The 24,206-nt window shown below is 37.1% G+C and overlaps 1 protein-coding gene across 1 annotated transcript in view; it reads left to right on the top strand.

Moving 5' to 3' along the window:
- Nucleotides 1–24,206, top strand: part of LOC134668312 (lysine-specific histone demethylase 1A) — a 369,325-nt gene that overhangs the window by 338,451 nt on the left and 6,668 nt on the right. The window contains exon 13 of the mRNA XM_063525794.1: nucleotides 22,244–22,396. Coding sequence (XP_063381864.1) covers nucleotides 22,244–22,396 — 153 coding nt within the window. The remainder of the gene's footprint in view (nucleotides 1–22,243; nucleotides 22,397–24,206) is intronic.

Below are 24,206 nucleotides of genomic sequence, written 5' to 3'. Positions count from 1 at the left end.
GGGTCAGCTAGTTAAATCATATTGTGGTACTTTATGCTGATAAAAGAAACACTTACCCATAACACCATCATCATTATAAAATGAATACTTACTTTTAATAAAATCAGGATAGCCAAGGGGAAGCCTTAAATGATTTTATAATAACATAATTATGTACCTACCTACACCTATTGCGTAATGTACCAGTTATCTGTTTAAGTGAAGAAATCCCAAATCATTTGAGACCATTTTACAGAAGTATTTACTGGAAGAGTTACCGTTCACTGCAAGAGTTTTTTTTTTGGTGATCCTCCCGGAATAAACAGTACTTGAAACTGCATAATTATTAACTCTTTTTTTTTAATACATAGTTTATTAAAATGTCTGTACAGTATAGTTTATAAGGATAATACTTAATACTTATGTATAATTATGTAAAAGACAAATTGCTGTGCCCTTACAGGGTACTTAAGTCATATAACTATTGGCAATAAAATTGTTTGAAGTTGAAGTTAATCGCTTATCAAAAACGTCAATTCGTAAAATAGGTAACAAATATTAATCAGAAACACCTTTATTCCTTTATTTTTGTAATCTCAATACTTGTACCCTGTACAATGATTGTATATTTTTTTTTATAATTTACTGGCACTACTTACATATGCCACTAATATTGTATTAGTGTATAGTTATTTTACACTACTCCAATATTATTTAATAGTTACAAGTGATATTCCAAATTGTAGGCGTGTAGTTGTTAAAATTTGTATGTAATCAAAATTAACACATACCTGAGGTTGTCTAAACGTTCTTACCACTTCGGATATATTAAAGGTCATCTGCTTCCAGAAATATATACAGCCTTTGATTTGTAAATCAATGTATTCTGCTTTTCCAATTAATTAAACTTATATTATTTTAACAAAGAACCAGCCGTTACATCTCGATCATCTTCCCTCTCTAGAATACCCGCCTGTTATTTTTTTATTAAAAATCAATTCTTACCTACATTTTATTTGTTTTATTTTTAAAGATCGCCAGTGTTGCTAACACTTATGTATTTGTAAGAAAGGGATAAAACATAATTTAACTAAATCAGGCCCGTAAAGTTTTATGAATAAGGGGGTTGGTCTACATCCGTTTTTGACTTTTTAGAACATCGTAGAAATTGCCATTGTATGTAGGCAATATCATGATTAGTCGGTATGAATATTTAAAAGAAAAGTAGCAATGGTCGTCTTTTGGCTAACAAGATGATGTTTCATTGCATCTTTCTGTCGTTGTTTCGTAATAAAATCCAATCGCTATACCATTAAATGAGTGGGTGGGTACCAAAGTGAATTATATTTTTTTTCTACTTACATGTATAAGTATAATTATTACATTAAACTACCTAACATTTACTTGTTTTCACTGCATTCCATTTAGAATATGTGAAAGCTATACAATAAAAATATTACATATTTTAATAAAATATTCAATATTACATATTTCTATTTCACACCAAATTCAGAAACAGAAACTGATCAGCATCACAAGCTAGGTGCTTAACGGGCCAATTCGAACGTGCACTGACATCAAACCGATATTAGAATGATATTGCAATCATATCAGTTAGCTGACATTAGCGCGGGCGTCGTCTCGCTCGCACTAATACCTGTGCGGTGAAGTCTGAGCGAAATGAATGCACGTGCACGTTCGAATGGGCCTGAACAAAAAATCGAACGGACACGAACAAAAAAAATCCTGGAAAGCAAATCATCAGAAACTACCGCAATTATCACACTTATGGTACGCCTCTCCAATATGTGAACAAGACATCGCAATGCACGTATAAAGCGACTTGCACATCCTGGTGTAGTGTGCACATCTGCATCCAATGTGAAAACCGCCTAACGCTAAAAGTTCATACCTTACGCCACATCTGTTTATACAAACAGCGCTATCGCGGCGCGCACTCGCTAATTTGCGTCGACTACCCGCCGTCCGTCCGACTTCTGGACGCGATTACGTGACGCAGACACCGAACGATTTATTATAATTAATTATAAACTAGGCCCACAGCTATCTTCACTTATCAACTCGGTATATCAACCGCGGCCTTGGCGATTGCAGCAAATTGAACTAAATGCATTTCCAATGACCGTTGCAAGAGTGATAGCGTTTCACTAACGTATACTAGTTGTTGGTTATTGGAATTTGACACGAATATAGTGCTGCCACACCAGTGTGCCACACCCGGTATATCAATTTGGTTAGGTATTTATTTTTATTTTATTTGACAACATGTAATTAGGGGATGAATGTTCTAAAATGCTTTTTATCTCTGTACACATTATAAATGTAACCTCTTGTGGACGAGTAAGCTCGTCTGCTCTCGTACGTTATACCGTGCCTGAGGGCCTACCGCGAACTACGTTCGACGTGTTGCCTCTCTGTTCCACTTGTAAATTCGTTCGTAAGTGTTACAGGGAGGCAACACGTCGAACGTGGTTCAAGATAGGCCCTCTGTATTACAAAGTCGGCCCAGCGACACCCGGGTCGCACCAGCCGGCCGCAGCGACGCATCTACATTAAGATAATCAAATGTCCGTGCGTTCGTTAGTTAATTAAACACGATACGCCCATCGTCGCGATCGCTCCGATTAATGATGTCAATTAAGCTAATCAACTCCTCGCGGATTTACGTCCGTCCGCGACACGACAACCGTTTTAGGAGCTACATGATTTGATTGGAAAAATGTTGATTAGATTTTAGATAATTCAGTGGCATTGCTAAAAAAGCGAATAAATGTATATTAAATAGATGGAGGCTCTTCTCCTATATCAATAAATCAATCAGCAGCTAAAGTCGGTCCAGTGCTGAACGTCAGCTTCATTAATGCTTGCGGCTTAGCACTAATACGTTTTTAAAGTATAACTACGTATATAGGTATTTATAACTAAGAGTCGTCTAAGACAAACTGCCGTATTCGAACTTCAAGATATTCACAAGAGACGACACGTACTAGATCTATTCTAGATACGTTATAGTTTAGATATCAACTAATTCTCTTTTGCAGCGCAATTCGGGCAACCAATGTCACTTTTACGTTTATCTAACGTAAAAGCGACATTGGTTGCACTCTATCGAGTAAGATATCTATTAGATGTGAATTGGATTTCTAAATCATATCCTGTGGAAATCGTTCAAGAGTATCTCCAGAATCGCGCAAATGTCAAATTTGACAGGTTAGATCTTAAACATATCGTTATCGTATCTTGGTGATGTCTAATAGATGTCTATTGCAAAATCCGAATCGGGCCCAAATAACATATTGGGCCAAAGTCTCACCAGGAATATATTCTGTGACTTTTCTTCGAACAAAAACGTCACTTTTGACACTGACACATCTCATCTATCGTATCTAGCCGTAATATTTGAGGTACCTATCTTAAAGTTCGAATCGGGCCGTTTAAATCTCTTTTTGGGCTTCATCGCAGTTGAGTTATCAAAATATACGGTTTCGTGCTTGATCCCATACCTACTATGGTAATTTGCCTTCACTTTTATTTTATGATTGACCTTGTACCTAATATAAAATTGTGCCTACCTAATTTGGATTAATGTTATATAATGCGGGTCGGTATTGGTCGGTACTACCTCAGTTGGTCAGCTAGGCTAGGCAAGGGTGGCTAGGTGTCGCGCATCGCGCACACGTTCTCTAATTCCGTCCATTGAATTCAAATTGCAGAGTAAAATGTTCGGTGCTGTGTCCGGCCGTGTATCGGGACAAAGCGCTTAGCTAATAACTTAATGCCTCTGGGAACTGGCAACTGCGTCGGCATCCGCTGCGAGCTGTCCGCCGCCCGTTTAAAATATCATACCATTTTGCATTTCAACTTATTGGCTCGTACATATTTCGCGATTGAATGTCCGCTTACCGATTTCTTTATAGCCTTTTCCCGGCGCGTTAGTTGCGTGTTATTGAATTGGCTCCGCTACTCCATTTACCGGCGAGCCATGAATATTCCGCATGTGCAACATATACGTGGAGACCTGCTCGCTCCGTTCGCTCGTAGGTTTCGTTTTACGCTATTCAACTGTTTAGAGCGGAGCAATTCTGAGCGAATTGAAACGTGGTAATGACCATTGTAGGCGCCTCGCATAAATGCTCGTATTTGCATCGAAACGTGCTGGAGTGTATTACGCACGTCCTCCGGATTGACTCTGAAAGCACCAAAGCTACTTATACATTATTGATATTGCTGCGACTCATGCATAGTAGTCATTTTTAGATTTTTAAAATACTTATACTACAAAGTCGAACTACCATGAAGTGTACCTACTTAATCTAAGTGTACCTAACTTAATAAATTAAAATATACTTAATCTTTATTTTATTCCAATAGTACAGCCCTTTTCGAACCTGTTTTCTCGTTTGTTGTTGCACCCTTATTCTTTTATATACGAGTTATTATACTCGTAGGTATATAGATCGTGTTATCCACGATGACGCGCGGATTTATCAAATCTAACCTTTAATAACACGACAGTACAAGTCAAGCCCGCGTGGCTTCGTGAATGACACGATCTATATATTATGCTGCAATAATATCTACCCAAAAGGGCTGCAAGTCTGTACCAGATTTTCCTTGAACAGATAGAATCCGTATTAATCGACCAACGCCTTTGAAGACAGTATTAACTCTCACGGCATCCGGAAAATTGCTTGATTTTCTCACTACCCTCGTTTTTGCTGCGACTACATATTGGCAGTACAGCAGGGGTGATATACTGAAAGAAAGGGGAAATACGCGTTTTATTTGGAGTTATAATCAATACAGTCTTGCCTGTTGGATATATTTTGTTGACATTAAAAATCAAAAATAGTATGTCTGGTTTTTGGTTTTCAATGATGAAAATACATATGGGTCAACATTTCTTTATCTTGTAGACACTTTGTGTGACCGAACGTGACGGTCGATAAAGTATTAGTTTTATATATGTATGTTTGATGATCTTTCAGTTACATCAGGTAATTTATTGTATTTATCGTTTCACACCAATTCGTGTAGCAAAATATATTTCTTAAAAAAAAAACAATTTAAACACAATCATCTGTTTTAATATATACTTATATCAAAACTATAAAATGGGTTAAAATCGACTAGTAAGATTTGGTTGCATGTTTACAAGTTAATATATTATTCGGTGTTAATAATTACTCAAAATTAATGAAATTTTAGGACACTATTACGATAGTGTACTTAAAATAAATCTTTACTTACAGATAATGCCGCAGCTAATGTACCCACATTTCAAGGAATAAAAGTATCAACATAAAGAAATGTTTCCCAGCCCCATAGAAAGGCTTTTAGCGAACGCTACTTCAAAGCGGCCGTCTCGCGTACCAGATCATTTCACTTGCACTGAAGCCTTATTATTCTCTAAGCGTTTCTTTTGTCCCGCGAGATATCAATCTGCGGAGACGCCTACGGCTCCGGTCTTCGCCTAGGTGTAATTGCTATACCGTATACGGAGAGACTGGTCTCAATACTACACACGTCTAATGCCCATCCAGAGAACGTGTCGCACCAAGACGGTCTAACTGCCAATTAATTGCTGTTACCGACTCTAGTTAAAGCTGTGGTATTGAAACTATAAATTTTGTTCAAGATTTGACGAGGCAACCATATATCATTGGCACCACATAAATTTTTTTCTTAGTTAAAATCTTCCAATGAGTTATATGGTTCTAATTTCTTAATTGCTCTTTGTTGAGTTTCGTGATTTATACCTTATTAAATTTGCTAGTTCTACCCTAACACTGAAAATTGGGATCTACGAGAATTCTAGAAAATTAAACAACACGACGTGATATTTTGTGTTTCTTTGTGTCGCCGTTGCGTGAATAAATAAAATGTTTTTTAATGAGTTATAGATTTTTGTTTAGTCTTAGCACTTTTAGCAACATTGCTTGTAATTTATTTTGATTTGTAAACAAAAAACAGTTTACATCAAGAATATAAAAAAAAACTGAACTAGTAAATATGTAAGTACTTTGCGGAGAAAGGGAAATACTATAGAAAAGGACAGTCATTTATTCTGTCCCTGTTTCAGTTTTTGAGGCGTCAGTTGCATGCAAAAACCGTCTGGCATGGGACGGCCGCGTGACGTATGCATTTACATACAAAACCTCGGGATGACCGACCCGCAGATAGCGTGGCATATCTAATCGGGTTCGGACGTCTGTCAATCTCGTACGAATGCGTAATACCGGCTACTTTGTTGTTTTTTTTTTAGATTATCGCTTTGCAATGGTTATCTCTTTGCTCGTAGATACAATTTGTCTTAGACCTGTATTTTTATTTCAAAAGTAATCTTTGAAAAATTGTTTTTAATAACATACAAATACGAGTAGTTATGTAGTTACAATTAAGTACATTACAAAAAGTATTCTAACTCAAAATTTGACCGTGCTACTTTTTAAACATCCTTTCACTCACAAATTTTTACGTAGGTAATGTTACCACATAATATATTAATTAATTTTAGTATACTAAATATACAAATCAATCATCAGATCATCACCCTTAGATTTAAAAGTACTACTAATTGCGTGTTAAAATTCATTTACATTTTCTTGAAAAGTACTAAGTATTCACTTTAAATTTAGTTTCTATAGACTAATTCAATACCCTTTACCCTCTCATTCATGCATAAAACAAAGATTCGTCTTTTTGAACACGGTCAGTAATTGAACGTTCGAGACTCGACCAGATATTTTCAGTGCAATAGATTTTACGCGCAGCTGAATGTCCAATACGCCACTATCCAACGTCCACAGTCGACACTTTTTATGTGAAAACCAAATTGTACGATTAGAGGGTGGTATCGCTCTCACTCTTTTGTTAGGAATAAGGTAAGGACAGACTAGTTACGCGTACGCGTTCCGATTCCGACACGTATTTTTTATTTGTGAGCTACATTGCGGTGGCACACGGATGTCGCTCAGATATTGTTTGACTAATGGTCAATCGTAAATACGACACCCACTTTCCATATTGTAGTTTTGACGTTCTATTGTTTGATTTGCGCTGTGTGGAGGGAAATATAGTATTGGGCAAGCTTTATGACAGGACGGAATATGATCGGATATGCAGAATGTAGGTAATTTTGTTCGAAACAATTTGAAATCTTTTTTATTTAAAATGTTGGCTGGAAATAAATGTAATTTGTCAGTTGCGCGAAAAACGCTTTAATTTTAGGCTTGCAATTTAATACAGTCAATATTAATATACAGTCAATATCCTTCAAGGATTTCATTAGTTGATTTTATAGAGCTCGGGCTATTTTCCGCATAGAAACGACGAGATCCGGGCCACAAATCTGCATGATAAAACGGAATCCTGAAATTGCACTGAGCACACATATTCACAATGGCCGGACAATTTGTCGTACTGCCCTCGCCAGAACATTACTCTTTTGGGACTTTTTCAAACGTTATTATGTTTTTTGCTTCCTACAAAAGTTTCAATGCGTATTTATTTGGATATTTTTTTTAACTGTTGTGAGACACACTAATATTGTATAATTTTACGGTTTAGACTCACTTGCTTGTTTTTAGTCACCCCCACGACATGATTCGGAGAGCCTAGGTCCCCTTTCTCAAGCACTAGCAGTGCGAGCAGCGTTCACGACGGCCGTGTCGGTTGTTTGGAACTGTCAAAATTTTGTTCTAACTGACAGGCCGATACCGTCCGGCGGACTGTTAATCAGTGGGCCCCTTTAACCACCCACCAAGAGAGTCTAAATCGTAAAATTATTATTATTTCTTTAAAATGTTTTCTTATACCTATTTATTTTCCTCCTTCAGCTAGATTATTTATTCAAATTATTACATGGAAATTGGAAACAGTGGAAAACGAAGTTGTATGTATGTCCTGAAATCGTAGTTGTATGTTCGAACTCACCTTTTATTAATAAAAAATTATTAATTGATATCGACATCTTGCCTTCATGAAAAGTGTATCCGACCTAGATTCTAACAGCGCTCCTAACGCTCTGTAATATTCGCGTCCACGTTGCATATTTCGCGGGCGGTGTCCGGCGACCGGCCCGATAAGCCTCCTGATTTACGAGTTATAAACCGCGACACTTCCGCGGGCTTAGTTGGCAGATTTACACAATACGGACTGTTCCCCAATGCGACGGCACTGGCTAACGGGCTACTGACACGGGTGGACCAACTTCATAGTTTTATATTTATTTTTGTATGATCAGAAAAAAGTCCGCAGAAAGAAGCATGAGATTCTAAATCAGGCTCTTGGTGGTAAAATATTGAAGTAAAGAAGTAGTATTAATCATGCTTGTTGAGGTTATGAATAGTAGTAAAGTAATATTTAATTACTAGTAGTAGCAAGAGAAACAGTAGTGAGAATTCCCTACGCCTCTGTTTCTTTTCATGCTGTCGCTGGATCATATACGAGTATGTTGCTTGTAAAGATGTACAAGGCCTGATGATGATGATGTTTCTCTTAACCAACATGATTTTATATTCATATCTGCTGTGTAATTGCCTGAGATTCTTGGTCAATACAACTTTTACTAAAATTCCAAAAATTCAGGAGGTCGCTTGATATTACAATCTTTATTAAAATTGCCTAAACCAACATCTAAATTACAATTTCTTAATTTAAATTGCGATTCGCTAAATAAGTGTTATAACATTACGAAGTAGCTACCTAGAGAGCTTGTAATCAAATTCACAAACGGCCCGCACTTCTTCAATGCTCTTTGCTAATATTTGCTTACATCGGAGGAACATCGCACAAACGTAAAAACGAGCGAGATTAGCGACTTACCTAATGTAATGGAAAATACTTCAAAAGGCGCTCGTTTATAAGCCCGCCTTGAGTTGTAAGGAGCGGAGATATAGCGCCGTGTTTTGTGTTCACATATATAATGTTTTTGTGTTGCGCTCTGAAAAGGTCGAAGTAGATTTATTTATACTTTTTTCGTTGATATTCATGTCATATTATAGACTTTGTACGATAACACGTCCTACTTCTACTGTGATATTTTGTAATATCATGTTCGTTCAATAAATATAGCATACATGCATGCATGGCATTATATTCTTCTCTTACCTAGCGTTATCCCGGCCTTTGCCAGGGTCCGCTTTCCTACTTGCCTTTCTCCTGGAGAAAAATGGTCCTCTCGTGTAAGCCCGTTTACGCTCATATCTGCTTTCATGACACCGAGCCGTCGCTTTTTTGGTCTGCCTTGGGGTCGGGAGTCGTCAAAGTCTAGGTTATATTCCGAAAATATAACTACGAATGTAAAAATGGGCTCAAATAATATTTAAAATGCAGGGATCTATCACAATTCTAGTCCTCTTTTATCCGTCGTTCATACTTCCGATTGGAAAAACCTGACGGATAAGAAGATCAGCAGAGTATGCTGAGTCAAATTCATATTTGATTTTAAATCAATCTCAGCTGTATGTATTTGTGCGAGTATGACACATTTATTTTGAAATCCACTCGGTATCATATTTTAGTAGCAAACCTGAACATGGCTCTATAATATGCAAACTTATATAGTTGTTTCAACAATCACCGGATATTACTCTTCGTTGAGACATCGGTAAACTTTGATGGTCCCGTCACTCAAACATGTCTCATTGTCTTAAATACCATGTATATAGTTACAATATTTGCTATATTGTTGTAAAGGATAACAGTATGTTAAAGGACTATGTACAAACAAGAACAACTTTTGAAAACGGCTACCTACCTTAAATCAACGAAACTGTTCCAATGTTTATGACACTCAATCCAAAACAAACATTAACCACTCTTCAGACACAAAGATTACACACTATATATAGAATGTAGATTTTGTTCGCCTTAAGCACTGTGTGGGTATGTGTAATATATATTCCGGTACATGGAGAATGTTTATGAAACAAAGGTAATAAACGCCCTTAGTTTGCTTTAGTACGCAAGTTCCCTTCTTTGACGCTGCAAATATTTGCCAAGATTCTACATAATATCGAAGTGCGTCTTCTCTAGAATTTAATAACTTGCGAGTAGCAGAAATGTTCGATATTAATTTACGATATAACAACGATCTTTGATGGGATCAGGCGTTTGATATTCCTTTTTACGTAAGTACCTACTATACCTCACTAAATTTTATATTAAAGGAAAAATGAAAAAAGATACGCTTCCGGCAAGACTTCAACCCGCAACCTCCGCAATCCGCGCGTTTGCTCTAACCAATTGACCAAACCAACCAACCAGTTGCATCTAGTATAACCAGTTGCGGGTTCAAGTCCTACCGGAAGCGTAATTTTTTCCATTTTTTTCCTTTAATATAAAATTTGGAATATCGCACGCAGACGTATCTGCATGTTTGAAAAATTGTTTTATGCCTTACTAAATATTTTTGGATCATAATTTCAGTTCAAAATTTAACGATGATAATGTCATCAAGTAAGTAACGATAGTACATCATATCGTTACTAGTAAGTAACAAGTATGTTATCGATCATAAATTCATAACCGAACTCTACTTGCTGGCTTAAAAAAGTTTGTAAGCAGATATGGTGTTAGCTAAATATTGTCAAATTATTATTAACCCGTTTATTATTAGTTGATTGCCATTACATGAATATACTACAGTAGCCACCCATTCGAACCCTCCTCGATTGTCACAGCCTTGATGCTGTGCGAGATCTCCGATCTGCCTGCGCGCCCGCCGCCGGCCCGTCGGCGGCCGTCGCTCGCCTGACGTGCTGATTTACAAGGCAAAACCTTTTTGTCCGTGACATCGCCGACTTTGCACACGATGGAGACGTCCACCACCAGCCCGATCTGATTTCGGCATCTTTTTAAACCGGTTAAACCCTATCGGACATTCAGGAGACACAATAAAACTCCGCCAATAGTGAATACCTACATATGTGTGATGATATTTTTTCTTTAGATTAAAACTGTTGAAATTTTTAACTAATTTCAATGTCAGTATTATAGGTACGTAGATCTGAAGAAGGTACTAACGGCATGTTTACACTTCTAATGTGTGCTTCAGTCTTAGTAACTATGTGTAGCATAATATAGGAGATTCCTCGCCGTATTTGAGTTAATAACATAATTAGTTGAACGTCAAGTGGAGTATAAACTGATTAAGTAAACAATGTCGACGATGCAGCGTTAATTTGTGTAGCGATGAGATTCTGCTTCCGATAGTATGCATGTTAACTACAAGTGCTTTCCTTCATGGATACTTAACTATGAATTTAATTAGTAAGTCACTCAGTCTTGATTAGCTTTAAAAACTCTAAAAGTTAATACCTGCGTCAGCGGAATTCTACGAAGAGTAATCATGAGTTTTATTTATCGCTAAGCTAGCCAATTAAGTTCATGCGCCGGTACGTACCATTATACGATAAATGGCACCGAGATACGTGTCTGCGATACGTTTATTCAGATATCTTAAGTGTCAAGTCGGATAAAATCGACGATGTGTAGTGGCCAGCCGCGCATGAGTGATCTACTTTTAAACGACCATTTACGGAGCGACCGGGTACAAATTACCTAAAAGAACAACATGGCTTGGCTTTGCTTCACTGCCGCTCACTAACTAGGGACGGGCTCTATGTTAAAATACTTTATTTTATTTTATCGTTTCGGAAAGTAAATAAATCTAAATTAGACACGCATTTTCCTCTGCATGTTTTTTTATTGTTGAATTTAGTAGAAGCACTTGACAGCACTTTTATAAAATCTGCGTGATTATATTGGTGTACGTTACACATACGTGTATCTATTAAAATTTTGTTTATATTAATTGCATCCGATATTTAATAGCTGCTTTACTAACGACCGCAATAAACCTGTCAAACGGTACCCACGATATGACAGATACGCTATCTCCGTCGGTTGGCGAAGCGCAAATAAAAAAAAAATTGAAAAAAAAAAATGCACGCAAATCACTTTCATCGGCAACCGGCAGCTTCGTATCGAAATGTCAGTGATCCGTCGGGCGTAGGTGCTCATAAATTAAAAGCCATCATATTTGTTTTTCGTACGAGCGAGTAAATAAAATTCCAATCGGCGGAGCGTAACTTTGCGCGGTACGTAATCAACAGTTTTATTCGGCGATTCCGCTGCCTTGATTCCAAGCTTCGTCCCTGTCGTGAATCGAGCTCGTTCTTCATTTGAATATCTTTCGCCGCGAATTCTTTGTTGATGCTGATTAAATCCAATGTGTCTGAATTTTTATTGTTTGTTTTATTGGAAACGAAGTTTGTTGCTCATTCGGTTTGATATCTTGTTAGAGATTGTCAAGTGTAACTAGACAGGCTGCTAGTTAAAGTGGAGGGCAGTAATTAACAGGCGAGATCAACAAGCCGCTTAATGCTAATGGGGCCTTTCCACGTCAAAGGGCTAAAAGGCGTCGGAGCGCGTCTGTCCGAATAATGGGCCAAGTTGTAGTGCCCTTCCCGTGCTCCGAGCTCACGCGACCTCATACCCTCATCAAACATAAGTCGATTAGCCTAAATTGTACGTAACAAAACCATGCCTTGTTTTAAAGAGGACTTTTAAAGAATGTTATAATGCAACCAGCTGGCAAATAAAACTAATTACGCATTGTTTGGAATAGACGCATGTAGAGTATTTTAAATTTAAATGTACGTAGACCGGGCGAAAATTTAGTAATATGTAGTAACATTTGATGATAAATATCTATTTTATTGGTGATTTGGGTTGTAATATTTTTTTGCCCATTGTCGGCCTGCCATCGCTTCAACCCTAATCATTGGCACGGGCCCAACTCAACGTAAAATGACAGTGTAGCATGGCATTTGGTTTTGTGATCATTATAAAGCACTAATTAACACATTACATTTTAAAATGAAGTGTATCAAGATATTAATTGACAGCTTAATAAATTTGTCTTAAGCTTCCCAAAAAACCAGATGGGTCATAATTATTTAATTGATTATATCCAATAGAATATTAATTGATGTAAGTTGAATGTGGACAAAATTTTAATTTGTAACTGTTTTTGTGAAGTTACGGTTGAGAATGTTACGGTTTGTGAATCAAACAAAATATAGCAGCAATTTTTTTTTAGTGTAATGGCAATACGTTACTTCTGACTATGAATAACTTAAACTTGTTTTGATGATCAAACGATTAAATGCTAGGCTGTAAGATCTGAGAGATTTTTGTGAAATGTGAATTACCAGCGTCGTAAACTAGGCCGCCAGTTATTAAGTGACAAATCGTTGTCCTATGTATAATATCGACCTATTAAGTGTAACATTACTAAGATCGTATGTCAACTCATTAAGTACTAAAGTCCGGTGGCTAGCGAGAGCTACATTAGCGTTTAAATATTATAGCCACTATCAAACTCATAAACTCACAATAATGTTAGAATTATACAATAAAAGAACTGTTTGTTTAGCATAATCAATATTTACTATGAAAAGTCTATAATGGTTTGATCTCGATAAGAGTAATATATTACCAAGAAAATTAATTAAAATACTACTTTACTTTTAAATTATGTGTTAAACTGAAATCGCATAAATGATTATAGCAGTTAATTAAATGACGTTATTAAATAGTAACTGTTGAAAGGCTGGAAAAATTAATAATTAAATTTTAAAATACGCCGTAGTTTTTCATTGGCTGTTTGAGTAATTAGCAATCGAATGGAGGCTCGAATCCAATTGTTATGTTTGTCAATTCAATTGTTAATTTCTCATCGTGAAGGCGCGCCTGAATGTATTGTTTCAGCTCATCCATTTAAAATTATTTTATTCACGGCTTTTGTTTCATAATTCTCAGTTTAAAATTTCACTCAGACTATAAACATTTTTTTAGGGTTACGTACGCAAAGGGTAAAAACGGGACCATATTACTAAGACTCCGCTGTCCGTCAGTCTTTTGCCCTGTTTATCAAAAGCTTGTAACTTGTAATACAAGTGGAAGTCCCTTTCTAACAAAAGCTGTCAAAAAGGGACTTCCACTTGTATTACAAGTTACAAGCTTTTGATAAACAGGGCACAGAACAACAGATACCTAATACATATAGTTTTAATAACAACTAAAACCCGGCCATCATTACGCAAAAAACGGCAAAAACTCACGTTTGTTGTATAGGAGCCCCACTAAAATATTTATTTTATTTTGTTTTTAGTATTTGTTGTTATAGCGGCAACAGAAATATATCATCTGTGTCACTAGCTATCACGGTTCATGAGTTACAGCCTGGTAACAGACAGTGAGACAAATGCCCTGTTTATCAAAAGCTTGTAACTTGTAATACAAGTGGAAGTCCCTTTTTGACAGCTTTTGTTAGAAAGGGACTTCCACTTGTATTACAAGTTACAAGCTTTTGATAAACAGGGCACTGGCCGTACAATTAAGTACTAAATTACCGAACATAGGCCCGCAAGATTTTATTTTGGAATTTCGGGTCATGAAACTTTGAACCGTTTTATGTTAATTCTAGTAATAGGTACCTATAAGTAGGACAATTTACTAGTGGAACGCTGAGACAAGAACTCTTTAGTCATGCAATACGTATCGCTCCGACGTTTTTTCGCTACATTAATCTTGTCCACTAAGCGTGGCCCCTGCGTAATTTATTATTAGTACATTCGCAAAATATACCTTTAATTACAGCTGTTTGTGCTCACCGCCACGTAAAATTATTTAAATTACGCTTAAGTTAATGTTCTTTGGGGAACGAATTGCCGAATATTTCCCCCCCGTGTTGTGTTAATGGCCGATTCCTGAATTAAATTCGACGGTCGTTAATTTGAGCACACTGCCTCAGCATAAACAGGCTTATCTACAAAAGTAATGACCTAAGTTTAACTTTATTCCCAATTCGCATCACACAGGGTTATGCAAATCGCGAGCTTGGCATTGTGCGCAGGAATCTTAAATGCTTCAACCCGCTGCTGCCCTTACGGTAATGGCGACAATTTCACTTTTTGGTAAAAGTAAGTAGATTATTGAAAAAAATAATAGTAAATTTGATTTGCACGCCTTGCAGGTTTGACTTATTTCAAGGTGTACAATTTATAATGTGTACCGCCACATTATTGATCATCTGAAACAATTTTTCATTGAAGTGACACAGGAAATGGCGAAAAAAATAAATATTATTTTTTACTCCTTGTATCTGCACGCCGCCGACGTTCCCATACATTCGGGTTGCAGTCCGTCGGTACCGGCCCTTAGGCAACATATATAAATAGAAGCAGGATTTCGAATTTCCACATGTTGAAATCGCCCCATTGACTTGAAAGCCCAACATTTGCGGCAGTTCTAAACGGTACATTGTTACGTTACGGCACGGTGCAGGTGGACGGTAAATTGGCAGGTCTTTCGGTAAACCAGACGTCTTGTTAATGCGACTTGTATGTTGATTGGCCCGGCTGTGCATTCTCATTGGATTTGCGAACGCTTGTGAATTATTTCTGGGGTGAACCAGTCTAACTTGACCGCGGGAATCTTAACCACACTATACACAGATTGCAGTCTCGAAACGCTCTTTTACTGGTTTTCACGAGCGATCAAATCTTATTATCTCGGCAACCGATTTGAATGATACGTTCTCGAAATCTGGTACACTTTGGCAAAGCTTGTTCCCAAGGAAAGACGTAACTCTTCTAGTGCTTTATATTTGAGATTGTGTCCGTTTCTGATTTTCAGGATGAATGCGTACGCGGTAATAGCTATCCCACCAAAAACATTCTGTAAAAAACTAGCCAAGTCTCGATGGAGCTGCTTGTTTATCTCTAAAAAGTAATGAAATCTAGACAAAGTCGTGCCAAGTCTAAGGTTCCTTACTGCGATTTCTTTATTATTATAGTTAATGTTGTGTGACTTGGCCGTTGAAGGGTACACAAGGGTACAAAACCAGGTGCTCCATGACACCATTGCACCAATCTGTCGCCAGAACCGCTACCCATTGACGATGGAAAATTGCCACTTGGAAAACGTTGATTCAATAACCAGTCAATTGTAGGCTTGATAAAGCTGCGTATTTCAATAATACTTATGTATGGGCGAGCCTGAAACAAACACTTCTTTTTGGTGCAATGGCAGATTGATGCAATGGTGTCATGGAGCACCTGGTTTTGTACCCTTGTGTACCCTTCAACGGCCAAGTCACACAACATTAACTATAATAATAAAGAAATCGCAGTAAGGAACCTTAGACTTGGCACGACTTTGTCTAGATTTCATTACTTTTTAGAGATAAACAAGCAGCTCCATCGAGACTTGGCTAGTTTTTTACAGAATGTTTTTGGTGGGATTTCACTTCTTTTTGTAGAAACGTGGGCATATTGATTTATTTTATTAGATTTTCTTATTTAACACATTTTTTTTCTTTTTAGGAGTAGTTTTTTTATTATTACAAATCTTTCTTTTCTTTTTTTCCCGTTCTGATTCTTGTACAGTAGCAACAGTTTTTCGTATTGCCCATTCATTAAAACTAATAATTAAATAATAATCAGTAATCCGTCACTAATCATCATATAATGACTTGGCAATCGCACATAATGCTTTACTCGTACCGTACCGTAAATATGTGTAATGCTCAAACTGCAATTAGCGCTAGCGTTATGTTCAATTAGAATTATTTTTAATAGGTGACGATGATCCTTTTGTCATTATGCAGCTGTGCGATGGCCAAGTCATTATACGTATTACAAATTAAAGATATCTTATTGATACGGTTTTAACACCCCCTGGCACTGATTAAAATAACCGACTTGGTTTCACATTACATCTCAAAACTTTTTTGTAGTAAAAGCGTTGCGAGACTTGCACCTTTTTACATGTAATGTTTTTGATGGGATCTCATCTCTTTTTGTAGGCAGTCCTTCTTTTCGGGTACTCATACCCATACTATGTATACACATATCATAACTAAACATATCTTCATTCATACTCACATCGTACATCGTAGTGTACCTTTACTTTACCTACTATTTGTAGGAACTGCAACAGTAACTTTGTAATATCATATATTTATATGGGATTACAAACTTACTTATGCAGTTTTTAGATCTTTAAAACGTGACTGATATTGCAATATTTTTAGGTTTTCCCTTTATGTGGCCATTAAACCCTAACTCTGTACCAAATTTCAGCTCTCTGAGTTTATGGGAAGTACTAGTTCTATTCTGATGATCATGAGTGAGTTTCATAAATGCGAAACTTTGCTTTCGCTTAACTTCGGAACTAAATGACCTACAGACTTGAAATTTTGGATTTTAAGTATGTGATTATAGCTTACTGGATGACCAAAATTTCTGCGTTCTGGTCTTATCCAGAGGTTCTCAAATAGGGGCCTGAAAATGCGGCGAAATGGTTCCAGTAAAGGATGGTACGGCAGTGTTTGCTTCGCGCTCGACTTGGCGGGGGCACTGCCGTGCCCCCCGATTATTTGTGTTTTAAGTTTTTTACTGAGTGGGAATCAGGAAGTCATATTGTTTTAATGATCGAGTTTATGCAGAGGTTTATACTTTTTGGGTAGTTAGCGGTAAGTCAATAAAAATGCCAATTGAATTAACGGTATAAATTGACGGAGCTCATAATTGCCGAGTTTAGACTTTTGTTCGCCAAACACAATCATATTATTCTGCATTTCATTCGCTCCTGTTATTTACAACCTTAGTTAACGATTAGACGATAGTAATGGAATGGTAGTTATTTAGGTATTTGTAATTACACCCAGGCTGTAACTCAGAAGAACTATACTCATAATTAAATGTACCTTATTCCTTTTTTTATATAAATAATATATCTATATTATGATCTTTTGCATGATTGTGTTTCTTTAAATTTCTTTAAATTATAGTCTTTTAAATAACAATTTCAGTTTGAAGTTAATGTTGAATAAATACATAAGCTAATTTGCTTTGCATGTATATTTTTTTCCTGGTTAAAAAATTTGTTGGCCAGTACATTCCCCAAACATGAATTTGGTCTAAATAACGCAATTATTGTTTTCCCGGATAATTTACACAAAAGAAAAAAAATCTTGTAGCACCGAACTTACTTGCTATTTTCGTTATTGGAGATCAAAGTTAACTGGTCTATCAGTAGCGAAGTTAAGTAGTTGCCATGATCACAGTAGACAGGAGTATATGCCTTAATTAACCAAACGGATTGGACCGAATCGAATGCTACTAACGACCGTGAACGAGCTTAATTCCTGCTGTCTAAATAGTCGGACAGTGGATGGAGTTCTTTGATTGAGGCATTAGTTAGAGGGCTATTAAGTCCTACGTTTGATCAACTGCTCCATAATAAATCCACAAGTTGGTAAATCCACGGCAAATATAGTACTAAACTCTTGATTGCCCTGCATTATCTCGTCGGGTGACAAGCAAAAGTCACTAAGTTCTACCAAAAAAATAAAGTAACAATGCACTTTATTACACTTGTAACACGGTTTATTGTCCAATAATTTCAATGGTGTTAGTTAGTGACTTTTGCTTGTCAACCGACGATCTACATTACATACATCTGATCCACTGTCCTATAATAAACCCATAAGTTTTAATTATGTGTCAAAAAGGCACGAAGTTGGTATTTAGTTTCAAACTTCTTAAAAGAATAGTCCTGATTTGCCTAAGCGTAAAAATAATGTCATGTCTTAAGTTACAGCGAAGGTTGGACATTATTTTGATAGGTACAAGGGTACATTAAAATAATTTAGAAGTTCTATGAAAATAGTCTCATTTGTTTCAAAGCTTTTGTCGGTATAAATTGATTTCGTTTCAGTTTTGTTCAATCTCTGTAGACGTTAAAATGAGAATGTAGCGTTCATTTTTATCAAGTATTGGTATATTTACACATAAAAGTAAACCCCTGTCCCTCAGCCGCCAACCCAAATCCCTTACGAATTGGCTTCCAAAGCCCAAGGTCCCGTCTCGACTGCAATTGGCACAAAGTCGTATATTTGTCCCAGGGCAGACTTAATTTGCATGCTTCATTTTGGCCACATACTCCGCGGCTGACCCAGCGTACTTGACACTGAGATGCAAGTAGGACGGTCCAAATGAACTGACATACGTTGCAGCCCACGAGGTGCATCGACCTTAGAACATCAGGCTTCTTGCTATCTGTGCGGCTCAACCTTGGAGGTTCTTAAACGTACGAATAAGGAATTTTTACCAAGGGCCCAGCGGATGACATCATTGATGGCATGATACCTTGAAAAACGCCCCAAGTACTTTAAGTAGGTAAGGTGACGTCTTCTTCATATATGACCCCACAATTGCACATATACCCAACGCTTCGCACACCTTACTCCCCAAACAAAATGTACCTGGCAGGACGGTTAGGTGACAATATATAATTACTCATACTTCTAGCATGTAATTTTACAGCTAGTAAGTAAATGTTTATATTTTATATTTTAAAGATTTTACTGATATGTCTGCAAACGCGCAGCCGTCAGAGAGGAGTGGAGGCGAGCCGTCAAACGTGTCACAAAGGGAGACTTCCAATGATGACCACGACCGCTCTGTCAAGAGTGACCCGATCAAGACGAAGACTAATGTCTAAAAGAATAAACCTACAAATCATAATAGAATAAAGTCTATGTTTTGAATGCCTTTGGGACTAATTAATTTGTAGCTTTAGGACTAATTAATTTGTAGCTTTTAGTGTATTATTTATTGTTTTATTTATTCTAATTTTAATAGTTCAAATTCAATTTTAATTATTGTTTATTAGTATTAATTAATGGGAATTGATAAATGATAACGTTAAACAACTGTACAGTATTTTTAGGAATGACATATTTATTTATATAACTGTTAACAACAAATTATGAGCCTTGTAGCTTGAAATAAATGAATTTTTTTTTTTTTTATTTGGCTCATACATGCATCACAAAATGTAGCTAATGTGTGCTATGTAGTCCACAAAAGCTTTCCCCAGCACATTTCTATTGTCTGTCCCCAGCGGACGCGCCCCAACAATGTACCATTTAACGATGGCGACTTGTCGCCGCAACTGGCTGCAAGCGCAAACAGCCCGAAACTGAGCCGCGATAAAACACCCGTATACAGCTCTGAGGTGCGGTACTAGCTCTTAGACAGTATAGTAACTTGGTAACTTACACATGCAAAAGTATTTGTAAATGTCGAACTACACAGATCCAGGTGTAACGTCGTAAAGCCCACCATACAGTTCCCTTATTTTTAATTTGAACCTTGTTCTATAGTAGATATTAGGGTGACTTTGACTTTGTTTTAGAAAACAGTGAAACAAACGCAATGCTACTTTATCCAGTTTTTAAATAAAAGCTTCGAATTAGATTGAAACAGAGTGTTAATTGTAATGCACAATTACGAGGGTAATCAATAGACTGCATAGGGCACGCAACTAAGTGTAATACCACGCAGCAATTCGGAGCCGAGCCGATGTGTCCCTTCATTTTAGATTTAGGTTCCTAGTGTATTTTCTGCATATTTTTACCTAAGTACAATGATGATGATAAAAACGAATCTGTGTAAACATTTAAAAAGTACTCTGCTATCCAAAAATAAAGAACAGTTCCGTTATATATGTATAAATATGTACTTCTACTAACTGTCGGACAACGTACAGCCACCGTTGAAGGATTCAAATTTGAAACATATGTATTTATGTTTTTCGAATACCCATTGTAAAGCTCTGCTTAGAAATGACTTTGAAAGTCTATTTATAAGTGAAAAAAGTTGCAGGCCGAGGCTATAAGGGTAACAGTGATTTTGACCAAATTCAAAATACTGTTTTTATTTATATTGTGTATGTAGACTAACTAAGCAACCTAAATATTGTAACAATATAACGGGATTAGCTCTAGATATAGTTAAATTAAGAGGGTCTGAGTTCGTTACGGCTGTGACACTAACGTTACATTACAGCGTTACTTTGTTTCGTTACTTAATGCCGTTCTCGTATCGCGGTCGAATTGGGTTACTTGGCTGGAGATTTAAGGCTACTGATCTAATTTACAAAGCTTAAGACGGGTTCGATCGTTATGGTTTTGTGATTTTTAGATAACTTCGTTTAGTATTTTGTTTATAGATGGCAATTAGGAAGTTTATTCCAGTCAAATATTAAGTGTGTAGGTAGAATTGAAAAAAAAAAAAAACAAAATTTCCATAAACTTTCGTTTCCGTCGTCCTTACGTTATCCGCATAAAATAATAAATATGGTATCAAAAATACTTTCTTCTTTTATTAGAATTATCGAAATTGTGAGTAGAAAGTTCCTATTTTTTTTTAATTAAAAAACAGTGTCTTAAATCTTTCTTTATATGGCCCAGAAAAGCGCTTGTTTATCTTGTCATTAAATGACATTATAATAATTTATCCTAGTCTGTCATTTTCGACATTTGTGTTCGTAAAAGTAAGAAAGAGAACAAACCTAATTAACTACAAGAGGCAGATTCGTAAGCTTTATTTCAGTAAGGTCGAGAGTCAAATCGAATCTGATAATTGAGTTTATTTGATTTCTAGATAACTACATAAGTTTCAAACACAAATACAATTTATCAGAGAGTAAATGTATCCAAAAAATATATATAAATGTCATAAACCTGAAAGCTCTTTATTTGTGAAAGACTCCCAAAATATTACATTTCTTCTTTCATCTCCGTCCGCGCCAATTTAATTGGAGTAAGAAATCCACTTAACGTTATTAAAGCACAATAGAAGTAGGTACGTCCCCGCTATCAACTTAATTGAAAGTAAAGTTGCGTTGCGGTCCCAGTTTGTATGCACTTTATCAATTGCTTTACCTAGAACCGTTTAAGTACTAAGTCTGGGGATTAGGGAAAGAATAGGGCTTACTTAAACGTTACTTAGATTCAAGATCTAAGTTTTTTAAAATGTAGACATAAAAATATAGGCGTATTACGATGTTTGTCACACAAATGCATATAAGTAATGTAACCTGTCAATCTTATTAAGGGGCCCACTGATTAACAGTCCGCCGGACAGTATCGGCCTGTCAGTTGTTCGGAACTGTCAAAATTTTGTTCTGACAGGCCGATACCGTCCGGGGGATTGTTAATCAGTGGGCCCCTTAAGGTAGTTAACTGTTTTATTGCCTGTAAGGAGCGCATCTATCTATCTGTACACATTTTTGTACTCGTCTCCTTATACCTAAACACTGTGAAAGTAATATTATTTATTGAAAAGTCGCATCACTTTTTGATTTTGTTTTGTTTCAGTGCGCAACGGTTACTCCTGTGTCCCGGTGGCTCTCTCCGAAGGTCTGGACATCAGGCTGGGCACCGCAGTCACCGACATTCAGTACGGTGGCCCCGGGGTCACCGTCAAGGCGGTCAACCCCCGCAACCAGAGCCAACCGCAAGTGTTCAAGGGTAAAGCTAGTTGCAAAACTCGTTAAAAACTTTCTGCGGTCAAATACGAGATCCAATCCAACTCTAACAGTATTGAAAGTGCCTATATAAATCCCAATAATAAATCTGTTTATGAACTCCAAATCTCATAAAGCGCAAGCTTGAAATACTAATTAATAATAATTATTGAATTCGACTTTTTGGCGTGGGGACTGTTTTTCATTACGGTGACGCTTCGGAGTTGCGGTGTTTATAATTTAGTTCTCGTGTATCCAAAATTGGGTCGGTGGAAGTGAACAGTTAATGAAAAGCAACCCGATACCGACTTTACCTTCCGGCGCCGCTGTGTTATAATCTTTACATTTGCGGGCGAAAAAACCGAACTCCGTCGCCCTCAATATTGAAGCGAAAAACAAAGCAAGAGTACGTTGTCGCGATAATGCGCGTTATGAGAAAAATCCACAGCGCCTTCGGCTCCTTGTCATTTCTTTGTCGCGGAATGATTTGCAATTCTAACGCGTTAATTTCACTTTGACGACGCGCAAAAATACGGTCGGGCCGTGTTGACCCGGCGGGCCCGATCGACCCCACTCCCTCGCCGGAGGCTCTTCCGCCATCACTGATCACCTACCTATTAGATAAAGCATATAAGAGGACTCTGGTCACCACTCATTGGTCTGAAAGCTTAACCGCTCAGTTTCATTTACATTTACTGCATGTATGTATGTAAATCACTTCTAGTTTTTATTTTTCATTGTTGAAGATAGTTTCCGTTTAAGAGGTTTTAGACTTTCAATTTACTGTTAGTAATTAACTTCTGAACTCTGTACGTAGAGCCGGGACGGATAGGCCCGTGAGAGCTCGAATTTAATCAGCCCAAGGGGCGGTCGATATGTCATTACGGTTTGCCTTACATTGACGATCGAAACAGAAATGCAAATACAAATCAGTATTATCATACATTTCACAGCAGGAAAATAGGGTAAGTTATCCCTGTGTTTGCACTACTCGCAACGTAAAAACTTAAAAGTTGAAAAAACGCCATGTTTTGTGATCACGATTCCTAGTTAACGCTTTGGATTGCGGAGTCTTTATGAGGCAGTCTACGCCGCCACATTTGCATACGGGCGGAGTCTATTGTGAAAGCCAGTTAGACGTTTAGGAGGCGGTGCTATTTTTGTCTAGCACGTGTGGTTGAAGAGAATGAAGTGAGCGGTTTCATGGAGTTCAAAGGAGACGATATGAATTATCTGATGCATGAGGAATATTTTAATAATTACAAGTTCTTACCTACTCTGTAAGGCTTTGTTTGCTTTATTACTCAATGTTTTGGACTTGTTAACTTTCTTAGTACATCGCTAGTGTCGATAAATGGTACATTTAAGAGATAATTTGTTAGCAAAAGTCGAAATTACATAATGTATCTGCAACGGCCCCGTACTTACATTATGCGGTAACTTAGGTTGTCAAGCGCTAACTTTTGAGAATACGGGTATCTCAAAGCATATGGCGCCGTACAACGCCATCTACTTCAGCTGTTGATTGCAGGTGCAACATCTTATACTTCTCGCGTGGTACGTCTGTCCATGTTCTAAGATATACATTTTATTAGAATGTCCCATTTCTTACCAACGGTATGAAATGTTGACACAATGCTCCATCATACATTTTGACAGTGTAATAAAATCACATGAACCTTTGAACAAGCGCCGCTGCAGGCCGCAGAGTAATCAGCGTGAAAGCCCCGATCTGGCCTGCAAACACGCCCTCCCCACATACTCAATTAAGTGCTCTTTGTTTGGGGAAACCTTAGTTTTCTCGAACTATTTAT

This window comes from Cydia fagiglandana, chromosome 10 (assembly GCF_963556715.1).
Source record: "Cydia fagiglandana chromosome 10, ilCydFagi1.1, whole genome shotgun sequence".
NCBI classification, from domain to species: domain Eukaryota; kingdom Metazoa; phylum Arthropoda; class Insecta; order Lepidoptera; family Tortricidae; genus Cydia; species Cydia fagiglandana.
Note: the sequence above shows the minus strand (reverse complement) of the source record. Positions and strands in the feature narration are given on the sequence as shown.